At 37.4% G+C, this 23,093-nt stretch overlaps 3 protein-coding genes across 4 annotated transcripts; 1 reads left to right on the top strand and 2 right to left on the bottom strand.

Moving 5' to 3' along the window:
* Positions 1–4,416: 4,416 nt before the first annotated feature.
* Positions 4,417–10,451, bottom strand: AGO2 (Argonaute 2). The gene is made up of 16 exons (XM_023389527.2): positions 10,263–10,451; positions 9,362–10,011; positions 9,236–9,286; positions 8,746–9,075; positions 8,475–8,672; positions 8,279–8,402; positions 7,642–8,132; positions 7,449–7,568; positions 7,112–7,385; positions 6,882–7,037; positions 6,107–6,272; positions 5,923–6,022; positions 5,422–5,588; positions 5,033–5,300; positions 4,770–4,954; positions 4,417–4,685 (listed from the first exon to the last, which is right to left on the bottom strand). Exons 1-16 carry the CDS (start codon positions 10,273–10,275, stop codon positions 4,592–4,594), a joined length of 3,387 nt encoding a protein of 1,128 aa, XP_023245295.2. The 5' UTR covers positions 10,276–10,451; the 3' UTR covers positions 4,417–4,591.
* A 440-nt stretch (positions 10,452–10,891) lies between these two features.
* On the top strand, positions 10,892–15,747 carry Usp16-45 (ubiquitin specific protease 16/45). Of its 2 annotated transcripts, XM_014354918.3 has the most exons (14): positions 10,892–10,980; positions 11,110–11,612; positions 11,811–11,959; positions 12,027–12,217; positions 12,320–12,488; positions 12,551–12,715; positions 12,787–13,005; positions 13,074–13,336; positions 13,428–13,600; positions 13,689–14,202; positions 14,281–14,542; positions 14,638–14,904; positions 14,981–15,162; positions 15,258–15,747. In XM_014354918.3, exons 2-14 carry the CDS (start codon positions 11,453–11,455, stop codon positions 15,328–15,330), a joined length of 2,787 nt encoding a protein of 928 aa, XP_014210404.2. In that variant the 5' UTR covers positions 10,892–10,980; positions 11,110–11,452; the 3' UTR covers positions 15,331–15,747. The 2 variants fall into 2 exon arrangements, with proteins under 2 accessions (XP_014210404.2, XP_023245248.2); XM_023389480.2 differs by having other exon boundaries at positions 10,904–11,612.
* A 565-nt stretch (positions 15,748–16,312) lies between these two features.
* On the bottom strand, positions 16,313–22,452 carry Regnase-1 (zinc finger CCCH-type containing protein regnase 1). The gene is made up of 8 exons (XM_023389510.2): positions 22,410–22,452; positions 19,344–19,608; positions 18,758–19,250; positions 18,619–18,669; positions 18,314–18,548; positions 17,930–18,218; positions 17,576–17,830; positions 16,313–17,474 (listed from the first exon to the last, which is right to left on the bottom strand). Exons 1-8 carry the CDS (start codon positions 22,425–22,427, stop codon positions 17,209–17,211), a joined length of 1,872 nt encoding a protein of 623 aa, XP_023245278.2. The 5' UTR covers positions 22,428–22,452; the 3' UTR covers positions 16,313–17,208.
* Positions 22,453–23,093: the final 641 nt, after the last annotated feature.

The raw sequence follows: 23,093 nt of genomic DNA, 5'->3' as shown, positions 1-23,093 counted from the left end.
AAAAAATAGAGTACACCCCTGATTTCCCGATCGACACGACAGGAGCGACGATCGAAAGTTGAGCGAAAAAAAAAAAGAAGAAGAAACAAACAAACGGACGCAACAATAGAGAGCGAGAGAGAGAGAGAGAGAGAGCGAGTGCGGTTGATTTTTCGTGAGTCTATGGATTCATGTCTCGGTCGCGACACATGGCACGTTGGTTATTATAGGCACCTGCCTATGGCTGCTTGAGGAAGTGCGTCGAGACGAGCCGTAAAGTAAGCATGGGATGGCTCCCGGCTTTCAGCCCCCGGCTCTTATCAGCGCCTCACGATATCAGTCGCCACCCCTTTTTTCTTCCCCTTGCGCCGCTCCTCTTGCTAATCTTCTTCCTCTTCTTCTCTTTCTCGTCTCACTGGCCCCGATCCATGCATGCTCTCTGTCGGCTCTTTGTGTCTGAAACACGCAATTTTTTTTTTTAATTATTTCTTTTTTCTCTTTCCTCGTTAGAGGGCATCACGAGAAAGCACGAGGAAGTTAAAAACATCTTTTTTTTTAGCTCTTAATGACATCAAGTGACGTCTACACCTATAGCTGTTTGTTTTTACACACGTCAAATATTCTTGAATCATTTGTATAATTACATATACTCGGTGCAAATACTTCATTATCAATTTTCGGCTACTCATGATACACAAAAATAAAAAATATACATGATTCATAAGTGTGGCACATTAATCAAAGTGCGACAATAATATTGACACTACAACAATACATTTTCGAGAGATTATTCATATTTGGCTTCAGATTCTCGTGCGTGAGTCACATTTATAATTATTTAACACGATTGCACGTACATAAAGGCACGTGTGCAGGTAAAAAAAAAAAAAAAAAAATTATTTCCAGTCAAATGATCATAAGGATGTCATTACGCTATTAATAAAATTTTTGTTTACGTTTTTTTTCAGTCATCATTTATACCGTTTAACATATTTTGCATGTATGTATATAGAGACACGTGAATGATGTGCAGGATTGAATAAAATATACGCGCACCTACACGCGTGCAAGGAAAAACAATTGAGAAACGAAGTCGGGTAACTTATTTACTTACTATGCGTATAGAAAATTAAAGGGCTACGGCGAATAGTGCCAATGTAACGTACTCCTATAAATTAACATATTGTATGCAACCAAAAACCGTATCACACAATTAATCACTGGGTAATACGTACAAAAAAAAAAAAAAAAAAAAAAAAAAAAAAAAGATAATTGCGAAGCAACAAACATCACTCGACACACTCGCAGAGCTACGTATATTTACAGCACGTAATAATGACGGCATAAACAAGAATAAGGGTATACGTGTGTTAGGAGGGGTGGGGGTGGGGGGTTGGGGGCAACACAAGCTGCGAAGTGGGGGTGGCAATAGAGAGACACACACACACTGCCTCCCTCCAATTTCCAAGAGATGGAAAATTCCAGACACTAACCCGCGACCCTCGACACAAATCTGCACCCCTAAATCACTATAACGACGAGGGGCCACTGTAATAACGCGGGGAAGGAAGAAAAAACAAAAAAACAAAAAAACAAAAAAAAAAAAAAGTACATGCACGGGTGATAAACATTACCTGCAAGAGTTGTTGTTATTTCAAGTGATGAGGGGAAAACAAAAAGAAAAAAACTGCGACGTAAACGCGTCTATATAACAGCCGTTTTCGGAGCAGCCCTTCGACTGAGGCCTTCCTCGCGAGCACTACGCGACGTCGTGTACATATATGTATACACATCCACCCACATGGACTCTCTCGCGGAAGAGGGAGAGATAAGACGACTTGACCGCGCGCGCATGCACTATAATGAATAGGTATATACACCCAACGTTCAATACTTTTTGCTGTTTACTGTTTAGGAATCTATACCTAATACGTCTCTTTTAATTTACCTATACATATAACATATATCACTTGCAGACTCGTGCACATAATAATCATGGCTCCGTTATTTATACAATCGAAATTTCTAATACAGGTATATACTCTCGTTTCGGTATACTTGTAAAATACATATACGTGGTTTGTAATGAAATGATATGTACAATACAGGTGCGGTATACACGATATACACATATTGTAGTATATATAAATGCGTAAAAAGTTGACTTATTGTAATTGCAAAATAACAATAATATAAGTAGTGCCATCAAGAACTTGTGGGTATCTATAATTTGATTTTTTATTTACTTTTGAGTATTCGGGGTGACGAAAAATACAACAGGCACAGCTTCTTGTTATGTAAACAAGAAAAGTATACTTTTTCATAATTCACGTGACACAACAATACATTCACATAAGTACGCGAATATAAATACAATCGACAGTTCTATCAAAAAAAAAAAAAAAAAAAAAAAAAAAAATAGTAATATCGACGAAAAGATATGAGAAACATTATAATCATTGATGAGTATCAATCTATAAACCATAGGATCGATTTATCGTAAACGTTTCACTGTCAACTACAATAGGACGATTACATTAAATTATATATATATATATATATATATATATATATATATATATATATATATATATATATATATATGTATCGATCAGTCGGTAGATGATAAATAATATTTATATTGTTTTAACATTGATTGGTACTTATGGATACTCGATCAAGTGCCTGAACGCTGTCAAAATATATAATTATTTTCAAGCCATCTTCTTTATGCAATTATTATTCCACAACTGATGATATTATAGATTAGGTTGTTTCAGCATCAGTGGCTTATTCAGTGCTCCAAAAATTAGCACCGATTGCACACATCACACACGTCATCAGTTGTATTATATGCTTACACACATCGACACAAAATATGTATGAAGAAGCACTCACCAATTTTTTTTTTTTTTTATTGTAATATGGTTCAATTACGCGGGTATACGCGTAGGTTGAATAATTTTACGCACGCCACTACCATATCACCAACTACGACGTTGTCTTTTTATAAGTTTGTCTGTTAACAACTGCGTATATACCTATATATTATGATATGTCCATGTGTGTATATACTCCGTACTATGTATATGTATGTGTACATATATACCTATAGGGGGTGGATGTGCCTTAAAATTTACGCCTCATTTTACTTATTATTGTACAAGTGTCGAAAAAACTGTTAAAAAAAAATCAAATTTGACTGTACTGTAAAGTTAAGTACTTGAATGACATAAATGAAGAAAATGACTGGGCCATTTTATCCAAAATCTCTCGATGAGTATTGTGAATTTGTTCAACTAAAAGTAAAGGTTTTTTGTGTTTTACAGGTAAATTATAAGTGATCAAATGGCGTTTGATTTTGAGATTTTTATAACTAATATTAAAAGTGTTTGTATTTTTTTTTTTTTTTTTTTTTTTTTTTTTTTTTTTTTTTTTTTTTTCAATATAATATGCGATGTGAAATGGGGAACAAGTAAATCGAAAAAGATACATACGTATACATCCATTTAATATATGGATTCTTTTGACACATTGTTGTATTATTTATCGGTATACGAGACATTCATGGTATTTTTACGCAACTAATTGATGTCTCAATTACTAATAATCGATTTTTACCGATAAATAAATTAAAAGCTTATTTTTTATGCGATACAACGGCTTTATAAAATTGATTTGATTTTTTTATGGTGAACTGAATACTTATAGATAGTAAATACACATTAAAATGTGTTTTTTCTGGTTTTTATCAAAATGCATCATATAATTGTTCTACATGTGTCGGATTGATAGTGGTAAAAATTCATGAGTAATTTTGCAAGTGACAATCGGCATCTTGCAGTACTTGTAGTATATTTTTTTATTTAAATTTGTTTACTGACATTCGTATAATTAATAATTAGTTTGTGACTTTGCTTATCTACTGCTGTCTGAAACAAGAGCGCTTGAATATTAGTCAAAATTTTGCGATAAGTGTACAATCGATCGTTCATTGATTAAAATGGATGTAAGTAACTGGCGTTCACAGAAGACGATAAAAATTAGTGTAATACCTACATAAGAGCCAATTTAACAAGTAAAGAACAAAATCGCGATGGACTATATGAAGTGATTGTTATTGATTATTTATCTACTTTATCTAAGGAGTACAAGTTTACTGAAAATGATGTTACACATATCTACATTACGTTTAATGTGTTCTTGTAAGTTGTTTATTTTCATACGCTAGAGGTGATAAACGATGTATTGGTAACTCGAATCTTATAAGTCACTCAGTTGTATTACATGCAAAATAAGCAAGACTTTTTTTGGCTTTATTTAAAAATTTCATTAAACATTTCGGGTAGGTTTTCGGTATAGCAAAAAATCGTGATTGAAAAAAAATCTCATTTATTAAAAATCTTCATCAATTTAAAAATACATAAAACACATTGGTATATATTCGTGAATATTTAAAATTTTTAAATAAATAATACATTCAAAAAAATAGTTTTATCATATATTAGGATAAATTTTTAACAATGCTACTTGTTGCGTCGTACAACATTTTCGCTGCACAGACACTTTTATAGAATAACTGTTTTTTTTATTTTTTTTATTCAAGTTACTTTTATACGAAAAACATTGGTGAATCATTTATAATGTTTGGTTGGATTCTTACTTTATCCTGTTCTCGATCCAGCTTACTTAAATCGATGTTTATGCTAAAATGAAAGTAATTATTAAAAAATACATTATGGTCCATAATTTTCTATTTTATTAGAAATTGTAAGAAAATTCAAGCTTACTCTTGAGTTAGAGCTCTTGCTCGGAAAGCAGCAAGATGAGCGTAATACGTTGGAGTGGGGTAGCTCACAGATCTTGTACAACGTGAAAACATGTGACACAAGAAGTAAGTAAGCTGTTCTATTTGATCCTCTGTCATGTTTGAATCATCCCACAAGCATCTATATTTCGTAGGTCTGGCAGTACCCTGAGAAAAAAAATTTTTTTTTCATCCATCTGCAGTTAATTTACTATTTATGAAATACTAAACAAAAAAAAAACTCACTTGAATGCTGGCATGCGATACTAAGTAAAAGTCAATGTGTGAAGGATGCGTTATCTGAGTATCCACAATCGTTCCAGCTTGAACATTATTATTTCGATCATCACTATTTCTGGGATCAGCCGGAAATAATCTTATATGATGTCTTTTCTGAACTACTAAAAATGTAATTTGTGGTTCATAACCTTTTTCCAAAAGTTTACAAGCTCTTTGAATAGCGGTCAATTCTCTTGCCAATACTTGACCAAACTGGCCTTCACTTACTCCATCTCTGTAAACAAAAATAATAGAAACTCATTTATGACAGTTAAGATGATATGATAAGGACATCTACAACGTGATCTTTGAAAATTTTCGTATATTGATAAATCTTAAAATCCATAATTTTTTACCTGAAGTAAAACAATTTCGAAGGCTTCCGACTTCCATTGCATGCGTAAAAATACAATAACTGATTCCTTATAATTTCCGTCAAATCTAAAATTATTTCTTCTCGTGGCGGTTGTAGTCTTATTTCAATGTTGTACTTGAATGCTGCTAGATCGTGACTAGAAGCAACCTTTAAGATAAATTAAAAAGTATAGTAAGCAATAAAACTGGAATGCATTACACTCATGTTTATGAATCCTTCATCTAAGGCTAGTGGATATTCATTAATAATTTTTAATGTTAATTACAAGATTGACTTTATGAAGGAATCATTAAGAAATGAAAAATTCACAAGAAGAAAGATATTTTTATCTAGATAAATCGCGTATATAATATAACAGCGACATATTCGTTATTTTTTTTTTTTTGCACACCACTTGGAATCCTGGCGTTTTTTCGTAGAAAAAAAAAAAAAAAAAAAAATGATAAATTTGCAAAAAATAAGGCAGTATAAAATTTCTTACTGCAGCTATAGATGGAATATCATTGGCATCAGGAGATGGATGTGTCACATCAGCACCCACTATCATGTAATGAAGACTAAGAGCTTTGATGAATGGTAAACTGTGAAAAAAATCAGCTTTATGAAAATTAACGAAATTGTAATAATCCAACGGTGTCTTATTGTATTTGCTCATGATGCTTTACCAGCTTGGTTCTGCCAATGAATGGTTAACACCATTTAATTTTGCATTTATTTTTAGTAATATATTTCCAACAGTCGCATCATTGAACTTTGGCCCAAAAATGGTTTTACCTTTCAAGCATTGCGTAAGAACGCCAACAGAGACTTCCGAAATTTGTTTAACTCTACCTGAAATGTTAAAATTTTTGTTTATAAACATTAAAATAATTACACTCTGTAAGTATCCCTATTGTTGCGGTCCAATAAAAACCAATAAAAAATTCATTGATTTTACCTTAGGATTTTTCTATTGGTTTGTTATCGGTATTTGCACCCGTAAATCCAAATAAAATCCGAAATGGTCAAAAATAGATTTTCTATATCATTTATTATAACTAGGACATGATTGAACAAAAATAAATTGACAAATTTATGTCATACCATCCGGATGGTAACACCAAAACGGGGGGACTAACGTATTTTTTACAAAATTCTAATAAAAATTAATAACTAACTTTTCTTTCAATTTACATATAAAATACTCTAATCCCCCCGTTTTGATGTTACCATCCGGATGGTATGACATAAATTTGTCAATTTATTTTTGTTCAATCATGTCCTGGTTATAATAAATGATATAGAAAATCTATTTTTAACCATTTCGGATTTTATTTGGATTTACGGGTGCAAATACCGATAAGAAACTAATAGAAAAATCCCATTGTAAAATTTTATTGGTTTTATTGGACCGCAACAACAGGGATGATATGTTGATTTCTGGTATTGCTGTTTACTTACTGTAATACCCTTTTGTATCAGGAATGACAACAACAACTAATTTCAAACCTTTGTTCCTTTTAAAGAATTCTTGTAAGGGTCTGGTGTCATTACCTCTCCACTGCAAACTTTCGAAAGGGGTTTTGGCCTTACCTACTCCAATCCCTAATGATTGGCCTAATATAACAAACCAATTCTTGGTGTTAATAATTATAATGAATCAAAATAAAAAATTTGAAGAGAATATTTACCCATTCTTATCAATTGTGTTTGCAAATTATGGAGAGCATCATCTCTCGTTCTGTAATCAAGATTTAAAATAGTCCACGAGTTGTCATCTCCTATTTTCTTTGTAGGTTCTTTAAACCGGTTTGCGCGCCACACGCCTTTGGCAACTCTAGCAATGTTTCCATACTGTATTGAGGGAGGATCTAATACTCGAGCTTGAACTTTTTCAAACTCTCCACTAATAGAAATATCGAATTCTTTCATGCTGGGATTTTGGTTGTGTTGCATAGGTGTATACTACAAATTTTTAATAGAAGAGTTGTTTTATTTGGATTTGAATAGTATTTTCATATTACTTACCGCATTCATAATTTTTTGTTTTCTACGATCAGTATCAGTTGCTGCAGCACGAATCATATTGGATGTCTGATTTTCATCAAGTTTCTTCTGTGTGGCTTGACCCGCAACAATCGTACATATCTAGAAATTTGGATTTAATTATTACAGTTACACATGCAGTACTACTTGATCCTAATCTTTAGTAAAAACTTACTTCTGGCGGAACATAAACATGTTTGTCTCTTGCACCAACCCATAGGCATGGCAAATCGGGATACCGAATTGCATATTTTTTTTCAAGAGCGTAATATTTTTGGACAGTAATTTTCACACCATTATGCTCAAAAATATTTTCTTTTGGACATCTAACGAGATCATTTACTCGTTGAGTCCTTTTAGACTGTCCAGGAATTTGAATCGAGACTTTTAGGCCTTTTAAAAATTTTACGATATCGTCTTTGTACCGGTGTACTAAGTCTGCCGTTAATTCACCACCACCCTGACCTTGGCCTCCTTGATATCCCTGGCCTCCTTGATATCCGCCTCTACCACCTCTGCTACCACCTCTTCCACCTCTTCCACCTTGAAAGCCACCTCTTCCCCCTTGATAACCACCACCACCACCGCTACCTTCATCACCAACGCCACAAATGGTTTTCATCAAATCAATAACATTTTGAGATTTTGGAAAACCTTTATGCGACACTGAAAATAAATTCAACTTTTAGTACTGCATGCCATTAATAAAAATGTTTAAAGAAACTGATAATGGTTACAACAAAAAGTTGTTAAGAAACTAACAATAATTAATTTTATACTTTTGACATGATCTCTTTGAAAATATCACTAACCATCAACATTTAAAAAAGGTTTCCATCCCAGCACAGCAGATTGGAAAAGACCAACCCATAAATCCATGCCACCACCAAGACTATGTGGTATTTGAACAGGTGGAGGAAAAAATGAGCGCCCGACCTAATGAAATAATCAAAGAGTAGTTAAAAATTTCTTGTTAATTTAAATAAGATTATCATATACTGAACCTACAGCTGTAGCTTGCAGAGCTGGTGCACTGCGTAATATAATGTCCAATGCTTGAATGGCACTTTGACTTTTTTCATCATCTTGTAAGCCTGGTCTTACATTTTTAAGCCATGACAAGTCAAGTACATTGGCAATTTTCAATGTAACTTTAAATTCTTTTTCTCTTCCATCTTCATTCGGAATTTTTACTTCATAAGTAGGCTAAAAAAAAATTATGAATTTATACCAAAAGTACTGTGTAAAAAAAATTTTTTTCAATCTCTTTCTCAATTACCGATGCATCACCAAAAGGCAACTTTCCAGCAGAGTAGGCATTTTTTCTTCCATCAAATGCTGGAAATCTATTTGAAAAATGTTGTTGTCTAACTTTATCAAAAACAGGTCTCATTAAATACTTTGGGACATTCGGTTGTATATCCACATCGTAATGGATAACGTTTGATTTGAAATTTTTTCCAAAGTTTACAGCCATCATATTTGTGATGACTTGAATTGGCCGCCCCAGTGTTCCAGCTTTCAGGGGATTTACGCGCTTGGGAATTTTCTCATACCAAGCATCATATTCTTTTCTTGTTTGAGCAGTTGTGTTAGTGGGAGATAATGCCTGTGAAATGTATGCCAATGATAAACTTAAAGACTATATTTTATAGCTAGACAAAGAAAGATGATTATTTATAATTGATGAAGACTAATTGTTACATAATTATACCAAAAAAAAAAGCTAAGCTTAATAATGTATAAATTAAAAAACTTAAACTATTTACCTTGACTGTCATTTTAGCAAGTTGTTTAGTAGCTGCTTGTACATCTGAACTCTTTATAAAGAAAAAATTAGGTATGAGAAACCATTACTTATTGCTAGAATATTAAGTAAATTATTATTTTAATACTTGTCTTGAGATTTCTTGAGAAGAAGATACTGGTTGTTGTTGTTGTTGTTGCTGCTGAGACTGTTGTGGTTGTCGTTGTTGTTGCTGTTGCTGGGGTTGCCGTTGTTGCTGTTGCTGGGGTTGCCGCTGTTGTTGCTGCTGCTGTGGTTGTTGTTGCTGCTGGGGTTGCCGCTGTTGCTGCTGCTGCTGAGGTTGTTGCTGTGGTTGCCACTGTTGTTGCTGCTGTTGTTGCTGCGGCTGTGGTTGTCGTTGTTGTTGCTTTTGTTGACCCCAGAACGACTGCTGGGTTTGAGCTGACTGTTCCAAAGGCTGACTTGGCCGTCCCCATGCTGACTGTTGAGGCTGGGCTGATGCTTGTGCAGGAGCAACTTGTTGAGGCGCCGATTGAGTTCTACTACCAGGAGGACCAGGCCATCGGCTTTGATCTTGAGGGACTTGAGATGGCTGAGATTGGAATCTTTGTTGACCTCTGCCTCTGCCTGGTTTAACATTTTGTCTTTGCTGCTGGGGCTGTTGAGCTGCTTGTTGAGGGGGCTGGGAGGACAAACTTGATGATGCTTGGGCTTGCGGTTGTGGTTGTGAGCTAGACCCACTTTGAGTAGAAGAATCAGCAGAGGGACCCCCTTCTTCTTCCTTCTTTTTTTTTCCACCTTTTAGAAAATATATTTCAAGTATACAAGTCAAGCCATCTATGATCGTAAGTTTACGAAATTTAACATCGGGATCAATCATGGAGAATTTAGATGTGTAAAGAACATTGAAACAATCACAACTCAAATGTGAAAGATGATGCAATTATTGCCTCCAGAGCAGTAAATTTACGCAGTACTTTCGAGTATGCATGAAACGTCATTAAATTGGTGAAGAATAATAGTAAAAAGTGATCATATCGTATAATTACCTTTTCCAGTCATTGTTGATGCCAATTAAATTACTTTTTCACACGTGAAACCGCAAGTAACAGAATAAATAATTGACTATTTACGATGGAATACGGTATAAGGATACAAAATGGCTATCGGGAGTGGTGGAGTCACTTTTGACTTTGACACTTTCTTTGACAGTACGAACGTTCGTTCGTACGGTACGAGTACACACTTACACTGTTACACACTACACAGTACACTTGAGTACACTAGTACACAGTTACACACTACACAGTACACAGTTACACACATCAATGATGTGACATTGTGACATCACTTACACTTACACGTATATATAGACGACTAGTAACCAGATGACGTCGCTGACCGAGTGATGACGTCAATCCAGCAGACGTGTGACCGCGCGCTCTTTCCCTTCTTATCATCTTATGGTATAAACCGGAAAAGTCAATTACCTTAGGTAGGTAAGAAAAACATCATGAAAAATATCGCTACCGATGATACCAGCCGTAAGTAGGTGTGTAAACATACATTACCGATCACTCATCGTATTTATGCATGCATACACATACGTACATACACATATTTACGATGTAGCGACATATTATAGTACAAATTTGTCGATACATAAACATAACTGGGCTACTGGGCACTGGCAATAAAAATACATTTTAGGCAAGGGTATAATGGCGTTAATGCTATAATTATACGTGCATATATTTATACCTATAGGTATGTTCTTTATAACTTTTTGCTTTATTACTTATACTCTGGAGTGGAGTCTTTTTGGCTTTGGGTTTGGGTCCCCGTAGCTCTATATTATTATACTGTATTACCTACTAATACTTATTAAATGAATAGAAGGAATCTCGTTTCCGAAAATGTGAGTAATATCTCTGTTCGATCAAACAATTAGTGTAAAATTCTAGACAATCAATCAAGCAAGCGAGAGTATAATACTCTCTATAGAGAGTTGCGCGGGGAGCCAGTCTTTTTTTTCCTTCCTTCGCTGTTGAATCGACTGGGTCCATCCGTTCGTCTGCCTGCAGTGTCTGTTTCTCTTGCGTGACATCAAGAGTTGTGCTGTACTGTTTCTGGTGCAAGAGCAGTGGATTTTTCGGCCCAATCCCCATTGCCCCTCGTTGCCGTCCTGATTGTCGCGGTCATCGTCGTTGTTTTAGGCCTTTCGGCATTCATCGTGATAATGAGTCGTAGGAAGCGCAGGTCTCAAGTGGAGAACAGCGCCGTCGACAACGACGACAAATGCGAGGAGTCCACTGAGTCCGGGGACGGCAGCAATCAAGTGGAGAACAGCGTCGTCGACAACGACGACAATTGCGAGGAGTCCGGGGACGGCAGCAATGGTGAGGATATCTTTAGCACGCTCTCTTTCTTTCTCCTTTTTATATTTTCACGTGTGCTGCATTCTAATTTTTTTTTTTTTTTTTTTTTTTTTTTCTCTGTTATAATTAATACATGTATAAGTACCAATACTTCTGCTTCTGCTATTTTTTTTTTTTTTTTTTTTACTTCTGATGAATCAATATCGTTGCATTTTGCAGAGGAGCCAAAGTGTCAACATTTCATGAAGAGCATCGACTTGAACAGATTGAGAAAGACTGTATCCAAATCATTCAATAACGCGTGTACAGACTGTCAGGTAGATGGGACTGCTACTGTCGCTCCTGAAGATTTGGACAGCGACGATGAGGTAACATCAATGTTATAATTATTCAAATGGTATTTTTGGGGTTTTATAATTTGTAAAATTTTTAAAGATTGTCCCGCAACCTCCCCGACTGTGGGTCTGCTTGCAATGTGGAAATATTGCGTGTGGAAGAGATCATAAGAATCATGCATCCAAGCATTTTGAAGCATCCAGAACTGGTATGCATTACGTTGTAGTAGACACTCAACAATGGAGTGTCTGGTGCTATAAATGTGATGAAGATTACGTCAGTAATACAAAGTATGAATATGAGTGAATTTTTAAAAATCTTGATTTACATGGATTCATATGCTCTTCAAATGTGTCTTATGAGTGAACGTATCTTGTATTTTCTTCTTGTAGATGTTCCAAACAAATAAAAAAGCTCGCCGAAGTGACAGGCCTTATTAAAAGGGTATTAAGTAGGAGCAGTGCAGCTCAGCCAAAGCTGGAATTACCTTTGTGCCAAAATAAAACGACACCTATGGACAATGAAAGGAAAAAAATTCCAACAGATCTCTCAAAAGTTGGCGTAAGTATCACATTGGCTTAATTTTCCAATAATGCTTTTTGTTCATTGATTCTTTGTTTCAGGGATTATCCAACTTGGGCAATACCTGCTTTTTCAATGCGGTATTGCAATGTCTTGCGCAGACCCCTTTTTTGATTCAAGTCTTAGACGATTTGCAAGTGCCTGGACAAAATTTTATACTGCCTGGTGGTAAATCTAAAGTCACAGATGATGAAGAAGTTGAATTAGTATGCAATTATTCTACCCCATAGCACAGTACATTCCACTGCACTTATCTAATATTTATTTATTTTCTTAGGCACCTATTGAGGGAACATTAGATAACAATATTACCTTCACACCAGTTTTACGCAAGACGCTTGTAGAAATGCAAAATTCAAATGGTCAGGTTTACAGGCCAGCAGATTTACTAACTGCATTAAGAAGAAGGACTATGCAGTGTACCGATGGAGGTCAACATGATTCTCATGAGCTCTTGAGACATTTACTAGAATTTGTTCGTAATGAAGATCTAAAGGTACATAAAAATTATGCATTTCGAAAATTTTAGTTTTTTCAACATTTTGTAGTATTTAAATTTTACAGAGATATCAATCGGTTATTTTAAAAGAAACTGGCTTGGATGAAAAATCAAAACGAAAAAAGATCGATGATAACATAAGGTCACATATAAAATATTACGGCAACCAAGCAAATGCTAAATTTTTGGGTCCAGAACGAGTTTTTAGAGGCGAATTAGTTTCAACTTTAACATGTTTAGAGTGCAATCACACATCACCTCGGACTGAACCATTTTTAGACCTTAGTTTACCTATATTGATCGATAAATCTTTACCTACCAGTTATAAGTAAGAATTTTCATCAGAATCAGATTTACCACTTTTGTAAACATGATTTTCAATCGATGTGTAGTTCATTAACCATGTAATATTTTCATAGAAGAAAAAGTACTGGATTAGAGAATGCCACTGAAACTGCGAGCAATAATGTTTCTAATACACCCAAGCACGAAAAAAAAGTTAATAAGGCTCAGAGAAAAAAAAATAAAGTCAATAATACATCGACACAAAATGCCGGTCATATAAATGAAGAGAGAAAGGGTAATGAGTCTGGTAATCTCAACTTTTCACATACTTTAAACGTAAAATAAAATAAATGAAATAATGTAATTGCTTCATAAATAAATAATTTTTTGTGTAGAAGAAAGTGATGCGGATGTCGAAGATAACATTGAGAATGAAGATGCTTCAAAAACAGAGGTTGGAGAATCTGGATATAGCTCTGAAAAACCGTCAGAACTTGCAAGTCCCATATCTTTGTCAGAGCTCCACAGTACAGAAAAGAGTAGCAATATTTCATCAGTTGCACATTTTAGTTACGATTTTACGTCATGGAATCGAAATATTGCCGATGCCAATTTTTTACCAAGCCCGACAGACATTGAGATAACTGTTTTAACAAACAACAAGAATAATGAAGCAACAACAGCAGGATTAAGTCTTCCGACGTCATTACTTGATCATTCAGATTTCACTAGTCCTGAAGGACCGACCATCAGTCCGTTAAGTAGTCCACTAACTTCCAAGGATAGTCCTACAAGTCCCATTTCTAGTGCTATAGATGGAGATGAAGTTGAAAAAGTAGGCAAACTCGTTCAAGCACTCGATAATACCTCAGAGAAGCAGGATACAAGCGATAAAGAAGACTCTTTTAAGTATGCTAAATGCTTTCCATCCATGCTTTTGGAACTAAATTTTGTTTATTATAAAAAAAATGTTTGCTCCATTTTCAGGAAAAAAAACGACTCAAAGGACGAAAATTTATTTTCCAACAAAGAAAACGGTACAACGAAAAAGTTAACAAATGGTTTTGGCGAAATTGCGTCAAACATGTCCAAGCTGAACTTGTCAAGTCCCACAGAGTCTCCAAGAAGATATCTCGTAAAAGAAGGCGAGTGTTCAATACAATCCTGTCTCAATCAGTTCACTGTACTTGAATTTCTAAATGGAAATAATAAAGTAGGCTGCGAAGCTTGTACACAAAGAGCAAATGAGGTAATTGGTATTTGTTTTCTCGTTTGCGTATAACCACCGTGAAAGTCCTATTTTGTAAACAAATGTTTTTGACACGAGCTCTTAAATATTTACAGGGAAAAAAAGGAGTAAAAATGGTATGCACGGATAGTACTAAGCAATATCTCATCTCGTGTGTACCTGCAGTTCTCATCTTGCACTTGAAAAGGTTTCAAGTTCAGAAGTTTAGTTCTCGAAAAGTTGGAAAACAAGTCAGTTTCCCAATGATATTAGATCTTTCACCAGTTTGCAAAGATTATTTGAAACCTAGGATATACTCGTTATACGGCATTGTAGAACATAGTGGGACCATGTACGGAGGACACTATGTAGCTTACGTCAAGGTATGTAATGCTTGTTTTTAAAAGTTTTATAATTAATTGAAATAAATTGATACACGTAAAATGATGTTTATCTTAGTCGAGAGCACCATTAAAGCCCGATGATCCTCGTTGGGCTTTTTTGCCTTCTAAAGATGGGTTTGAAAATAAAGACGATTCTAGCGAGTCGAATTCTGAATTGGAAAATGACGAAGCTTCTGGCGCTGATATTTCAAAAATTGAACCGCCGCCAGGACGCTGGTATTACGTGTCTGATTCAAGGTATTACAAAAAAAAAAAAATCCAAACAAATGAGAAATTCATCTAAAAGTATTCGCAAATCACATGTGAGATGAAAAATAAATTTTGTTTTTCAGGGTTTCAGAAGTAGATGAGAAAACTGTTCTGAGTAGCGAGGCTTACTTGTTATTTTATGAAAGAATACTATAGGTTCGAGTTTAATTAGTACAAAATGCACACTCGTCTATTTGTGCTAATAAAAACTTTACTTATTTACCATAATAACGCTACGCTAAGCAAAGATTTATAAACGTCCATCATAAATTGTCGTATAAACTGCGTTTTTAAAAATATTTTTTCTTCAGACTTGTAAATGAGATTTTGGTTTTCCCTGCACATTGGATGAACATCAAAATTTTTAGCAGATCAATATTTATACAGTGGTTTGATCAAATGGTTCTTGGAATGGTTAATTGTGTACACACACATATATACTCACAAATAAGAGACAACATTAATTATAATGACATACGCGGTTGGAAATATTTTAAAATTCTAAAAATAAAAACTTAAACTGTATGTATGTCAAAATAAATCATTGTATTGCATTTTAATGCATTTGCAGAAAAAAATTGCAATAGTTCTATAAATAAAATTCTGTTTAAAAAACAAGACTCTGCCTTGATTTTTTTTTTTAATCACTAATTCCACAACCTCAGTATTATAATCGTCAGAGAAGGATAAGGATAGAATTTACTTACTAGATAATTGTGCCTTTAACATTTATTTTATTACGTTTCATGCTTCAGTGTAACCTATTATACAATAAAACGTGTAATAATCTTTGTTTTATATAATATAGCTTATCATGTAAAAATTAAAATTGTATCTTTTTGTTTACGTTTTCAGATATAACAGTAAGAAATAATGTATTAGTTTCACTAGAAATGTTTTGTATTAAATAGTTACAAAAGTGATAACATATTGATTTATGTGTCTTCTTTTATGGAAGATACATTCAAATTTACTGAGAATAAAAATAAACACGAAAACAAAACGGCACATAAAAAAAACAGTGGAAATAAAAACAAACTTTGATAAACAATATTATTTATTCACATAACTCATGTCATATAAGTAACAGAAAAAATGATAACGACAATAAAGCACTCAATATGAGCCGCTAATTCAAAAATCTTATTTTTTAGGTTTTTGATATATAAAATGCATGCCCTCAAACTTTGGCAAAATTTTTAAAATCCTACATTTTTTGTCCATGTTTTAAATTTAATAATCAATTATTTTTACAAAGTAAAAAAAAAAAAAATAGCAAGAAATACCTCGAAACTTAAAAAAATTGTAAGAATATGTTAAAGTACATTTGTTGTTTTACTTGCATACAATAAATTAATATATTTTATACGATGTTGGTCATGTTTAAAATCGGTGCTAAGTAACTGCATTTGTATATTTCGTGCTATTGTAAAAAAATATTGAAACACATCAAAAAATGAAAATAACTAAAACAACAAACTCTCACCATTTAAAAATATAATAAACAAAGTACAGTTCGATTGAGAGCTCAGTTATTTGTTCCACGATAATTAATCTCACAGTGAGCTTGTTTACTTGTAACCAGTAATACAAAAATGACTCTCCATCGACGAGTTGTCGCCATTGTTAGTCTCCATCGATTGTTTTTTGATTCCTCGATACAAAAAGCCATCGTTGAAAATTCATAATAATTAAATATAAAACAAATGACAACAAACTTCGCGTACCTGCAATGACGGTACGTTTTTTTTTCTTTGCTTTTTAACAACAAGAACTATGCAGGTCCTCTTGTATAATGTACGTGTGTGTGTGGTATGTAAAAGTCTAGAGCAGCATGTCTCTCATAGAGAGCATATTATATAGTATGATATTACCAGTTAATTTTTAACGATGATGAATGGAAAAAAAGAACATCCGCTGTAAAGGATTTTACGCAAGAACTTGGGAAAAGGTTTTACAATTGCTTGTCAACGTTCCTGCTCACGCACGCACGCAGCAACTGCATCTCTCTGACATTATAGTGAGATTGAAAGTTTAACCGCTAAAGTCCCGGTATTTCGGAAATATCGCAAATACAGCGGCGCACATACGCTGAGGATCGCCATCCGGATGACACGGATGATGATGCATCGGTGATGGACCGAGCAAGTTCAGGTGGGGCTCCGAGGCGCCAAGCCGCTGACCAGTTGGGACAGTAGCAGCGCCAATGTCCAACCAACCCGCTCTTGCGGTATCCGGAGCCGAAGCCATGCGCGTCACGTGGACTCGCTGGAATTGCCGCTGCTCCCAGCTGAATGACAATAATAACGACGTGAGCAATGAAACCTTTTTGATATACATCAAGTATATACAATACATGAGAAAAACTGATTGTCAATTACAAACCTTGCGGTGGGTGCACCAGGGTGTGCCTCGTGGCTCGCATGCCTCGTCAACTGCCGGCTCTGCAAAGCCGTGGAGCGCGACGGACCGACGAGCAGCTGTTGTGGCTGCAGCTGGTGGTGCATCTGCTGATTGTGGTGATACCTGCGAAGCTGACCGATACGGGGATCGCAGCTCGGATTGAGCGTCAGCTGGCGCTGCAGTTTCCTGTGCATGTTGGCGGGCTCCGGTTCGGGATTCGACATTCTCGGGGCTACCCAGCCCAGCGAAGCCCCTGCATGTACATATATTTGTTCCATCGATGAGATAATATTAATAATAACAATACTTTCTGTACTCTCCAATTTCCAGCCACGCACACCTCACCACTCACCTTGTGGGGAATTCTGAGGGTAGACGTTCATGGTTGGGACGTCGGCTCTGCAGCTCTTTGTTTGGTTGGCGGCAATACTCGGTGCGCTCGTCGAGGAGTCGCAGGCGCCCGGAGTCCAGGACCTGGTCTTGGTCAGGGACGAGTGTTGGCCCGGAGCGGCGAGCGGTAGGCTGGCCGAGCGAGCTCCCAGGAGTCGCGCGTGCTCCACCAGTCGCTCGGTCACGGACTTGTGCGGATGGGGACCGCGCTCCGGGTGCCGGAACTTGCACTTGTTGCCGTACGTGCATTTCTATTCAATTTTCCATACTTAGATCATGTCGTGTATCATTGTATATATATGAGAGAATAAAGAAAGGAAATTAAAAGCTTCCACTGTATACCAACCTTTGCGTAGGGACAAGGTGGTGCGGGCTCGCTTCGCCGTGGAGCCATCCTGAGGAAGTTGTCGAGGGTGGGCCCGGTCCTGCCCAGTGGGTCGTCCGGCGGCATGAACCGGTCGTCGACGAAACTGTACATGAGGATCCGCTCCTCGACCACCCTCCGGAACTCGGGACTCTCCTGGGCCAGGTCCCGGTAGTTGTCGTTGCTGACCACGATGCCGTCGAGCTCGGAGGCGAGCCTGACAAACAAAAACAACCAATTTAGAGAAGTTACAACCAACGTGTATAAAAATATGTATAGTTATATACCTGAGGATGTATCTATCGTCGTAGCACACCAGCCGCTTGCCACCCACCAGTCTGCATTGCAAAAAGTTTATCCAAGTTATTGAAAAAAAAAGAAGAAAAACTACAGTTTACTCGATAAAACGTATATGCATGTGTATACCTCGAAGGCGTGAACACGAGCAGCCGGTCGCGCTCGAGCTCGCCGAGTATCTCTTGATCGGCGACGGGGTTGTCGGGCCGGGAGGCCTCCTTGCGCCACTTTGGCACGAAGACGGTGATCTGCCGGTGTCCCCGGGCTCGGAACCACTCGACGCACACCTTGATGCCCCGACACGAGAAGACCTCCTTGTTCCCGTGGCTCATTGCAACGTTGCTGCCGTCAATGACAACGGGCCGCAAACGGTGGCTGCTGCCGACCATCTCCGAGGACTCGTCCGACCCGCAAGGCCCATCCTCACCACCAACGTGCTCCAGGGACGGTTCGCTCTCGTCGGGCGCGTCCACCAGTCTCGGCGCCGTGTTCGCCCCCAGCTTTATTAGCTCGGCGAGGAGCTCGTTCTGGCCCGGCTCGGGCCCCAGCTTCTGCAGAGCCGTCTGCACCAGTCGCTCCGTGTAGCCCAACTTCAGGCCAAACTCGACCCGAGCTGCGTACCCTGGCCATACGTTCAACATACATCATCACCCATGTACATATTGTTTATTTCAATGATCGGGTATACTGTAATGACTTGACCTACCGGGGGCACTGGTGATTAGAGCCGGGTCGACGGCGATGCCGTTGGTGAGGGTTCCGTGGACCGTCACGTACTCGGCGAACTCTGCGGCCAAGGTGTCGGAGTTGGCGCGCGACACGTCCGGGTGCGGTTTGTCGTTGGTGCTCGGTGGATGCTCGGCGACCCGGTGCGACGACGGGCACGGGTGATCGGCCTCGGGCTCGAAGTCACTGTCGTAGGACGAATCCTCAGCCTCGGCTCCGCCGCCGTTTCCCAGGACTGTGCACTCCACGTACTTCTGTGCATATCGTCATCGCGAGCAATCGTGAACAAAAGCACGTTAATACAATCGTGGGTACGAAGAACAATTTGGGGGGTTTAATTGCGTTAGTTTTACACTGCTCATGAAATATAACAATGTATACATGCGCTCTTTTTGAACTTTTAAATATGGACGCTTTTTTTTTACATCTCCGCTGTAACAATTGGCAATGGTAAAGATACGTACTTTTCGAAGCTCGATATGCTCGTCATTTGTGCAAAATAATTATATTGTTTAAATCATTAGAATGAAGCAGGAAATTGATAATCGAGTACATCATGTAACATGTAGTATGATGTGCAAATACGTACACATAATGTGTGTTATATGATACCAATTAACAATTCGATCGAAGACGACAAAATATAAATAAAAAGTAGAATATAAAAACGATCTTAACAATAACGATACGGTTACACATGGATAAACAAATGGAATTTTATTGGCACAGAAGTGCATTTATATGATTGCGTGTATGACATATTGCTGTGCGAGTGGATACTTTTTTTTTTGTTTCAATAAAATGAAAAATCGAAAATCTTATAACATTTTTTTGCAAAAGCAGGTACGTAAAAAAGCTGCAAAATAATGAAAATGCTTCGAAAGCATGTAATAAGGTACAAAACATATAAGTATGTATAAGTACGTGTATATTGTAGCAAAACCGAGTAAAGAGAAACTCAGCGCGGAGGGGGACGGCACACGGCAACAGTATAATAGAGAGCACATGTATATATACATGTGCGAGGCGGATCTATCGGTGAGCGCGTGATGCGGTGAAAGTAGCGGGACCGCGGGTGAAAAACAGGTGCGTGCACCGCTGCCGCGATGATGCTGCACACCAACTCGCGGCTCTTCGGTGCCCCGTGGCACGTCCATACAGTCTATATATCATACATACACCGCTGCTTTCTCCTCGCTTGCGAATCATCGATCGTGTTATTTCTCGTTTAATTTTAATGTAACGTTTAATTCGTGATTTGTCGCCGCCGGGGCAATTTCATTATTTGGAGTACTTACAGTTATAATATACTTTTAACGATGTTGTACGTGTAAAACCACTTATAGGACACGTCGTATACATGTAGATATACTCAAATACATATTATATTGCATAAATAAGAATAATATATTTACGACAAAGACTCGAATCGGTTCAAAGTATACGTACGTTTTTATAGACGTCCATCAGTTTGAAAAAAACCAAAGTTCCCGTAATAACGTGTAAGAACAAAAAAAAAAAAGAAAATCCATCAACACGCGGTGAATATTTTCAAAAAAAATATGGCACACCGGTATATTTGCACGGGCTTAAAAACTTGACGGGTAAGTATATTTTTTCGAAACAATCGAAAGAAATGCCCAACAGCAGGGGGCTCGGCGGAAAAGTTTCCCCATCGCTTACCGAACCAATGACATCAAAATTTCGCAACGGAGATCGAAAAACCGAACGTCTTCCTACACATACATATCCCTCCTCTTTGGGGGCATACGTGATCGAATCGGTATCGCAATCGTAATCGGTATCGCCGTTGGTGTAATATTATGTACGCGTATAAGGTAGCACAGTATGTATTATAAACAGTTATACATGCGATGTACGATAAATCGCGATATGGATTCCCCCCCTTCAGATTGATGCGCATCAACAAAATATAATGCACCTGTCGAAGTGAAAATACAAGTGCTTCGACGAAAAAAATGAATAAACAAATGAAGGAGAAGAAAAAAAAACAGTAGCGACGACAGTGTAAGCCTGATCACGCGATTCCTCCTCTCCAACTTTTTTTTTTCCTTCAGTCTAACCACCTTGTACATAAAGTATATACGTATATATTTGTGTCTCGTAAAGATTTGTGTAATATCGCCGGCAGCACCACGAACGAGAGGAGAAAAAAAAAAGCTATACGCACGGCTGCATGTTTCGTCATTGCACGCGCTTTCGTCCGCCGAGAATCGCATTTACGTCACGCAGAAACGCAACAATATAACGCGTATATACACGTATACAACCGAGCCTCCGCCCCACCTCCGTATGTATATATAAAACGTGCCCCCTGCACGCGCTGTTGCTCCTCTTCGTATAATTGTTATTCATCACAAGTATCTTGTTTTTTTTTTTTTTTTTTTTTTTTTTTTTTTTTTTTTTTTTTTTTTTTTTTTTTTTTTACCGATCCTCTCTCAGTTTGCTGCTTTGGCTTAATTTTACTTTTTTTCATCGTTCCGTATCCGCTATGCTTTGGTGTATATAAGTACAGTACTCGTTTTACATGTACCGAGGTTCGACTGTACGGATAACATTATGTACGTGTATAAATACATGTGTAAACTAAAATAATACTACCGATCAGCCACACACGTGTAAGAATTTATATTTATCTCATAGCATGTATGTATGTATGGATGGTGCATACGTGTATACGTACAGGAGAAAATGCCGTCGCCAGGCATGTAATGTCGTATAGATATGACGATCATGCCACACCAGAATTGGGTGATAAACGTCAATCATCACTTGTACTCATTCCCGATGCACAAGCACAGTATACCCATAACGCGCAATTATATGGATACTATGCTTTAATTTACTCTCTTTGTTGTTTACCGATTTTTTTTTTCAAATAAAGGAAATAACGCGTGATATGCACGGCCCATGCGGTCAAACACGAGAGAAACCGGCTCTCTTGTTTTCCAATACCGATCTATACCGATTGCCGCCACAAAACACGTAGTACCTACACAATTTTAGAAATACATGTACTGTGTGTGCAACTTACCTTTCCCGAGATCGTCATTTCGAGGCTTTCCTTTGCCGGTCCCTGCTCTCAGGAAAATCGGCACACCTGTACGGACTAACGATATTCCACCTCCGCAGTCGGATACCTGCTCTTAATAGGGATATCTCCGAAAAGCTCGATCAACAACGCCTCTGCTCCTATCAACTAAAGCTCCGCAAGCTTTCGCGGGTCGCAGGCTCGCACGTGCTTTTGTCTGCACGCATAGTTTTACACCACCAACAACAACAACAACAAAAAATAACAATCACTCGCACACCAGTTTCATCATTTGTAACTCTCCAACACCCTGTAGCCGTTTGAAAATTCTCCTCGCGCGTATTTATGTAAACAAATTACCAAAAAAAAAAAAAAAAAAAAAAAAACGTGCATGCACGCTGCTCCACGACCCAGCAGCGGCGGCAACGGAGTCTCATTGACCAACTGGCGCGCTTCCGAGGCTTTCCGAGCCTTATGCCTCTCAGCGCCCGCGGCTCTTTCTCGCGACCGGCGCGAGATCCCCCCCGCGGAACGGAGAGAGCTCTTGTATATACATGTATATATGCGAGGGTTCGGAGTTGCCCACCGGGGAGGGCCATTACACTGACTCCGCCGCCGCATCATCCGGCCGAGAGCTGTACATATACATATATAGTTACCCGTGAAAATATTATATAGCGGAGTAGA

Source organism: Copidosoma floridanum, unplaced genomic scaffold (assembly GCF_036245765.1).
Source record: "Copidosoma floridanum isolate Cflo_tuat_1 unplaced genomic scaffold, Cflo_Japanese_pri ptg000013l, whole genome shotgun sequence".
Classification (NCBI taxonomy): Eukaryota; Metazoa; Arthropoda; class Insecta; order Hymenoptera; family Encyrtidae; genus Copidosoma; species Copidosoma floridanum.
The sequence above is the reverse complement of the archived record's forward strand: the minus strand, read 5'-3'. Positions and strand labels throughout refer to the sequence as shown.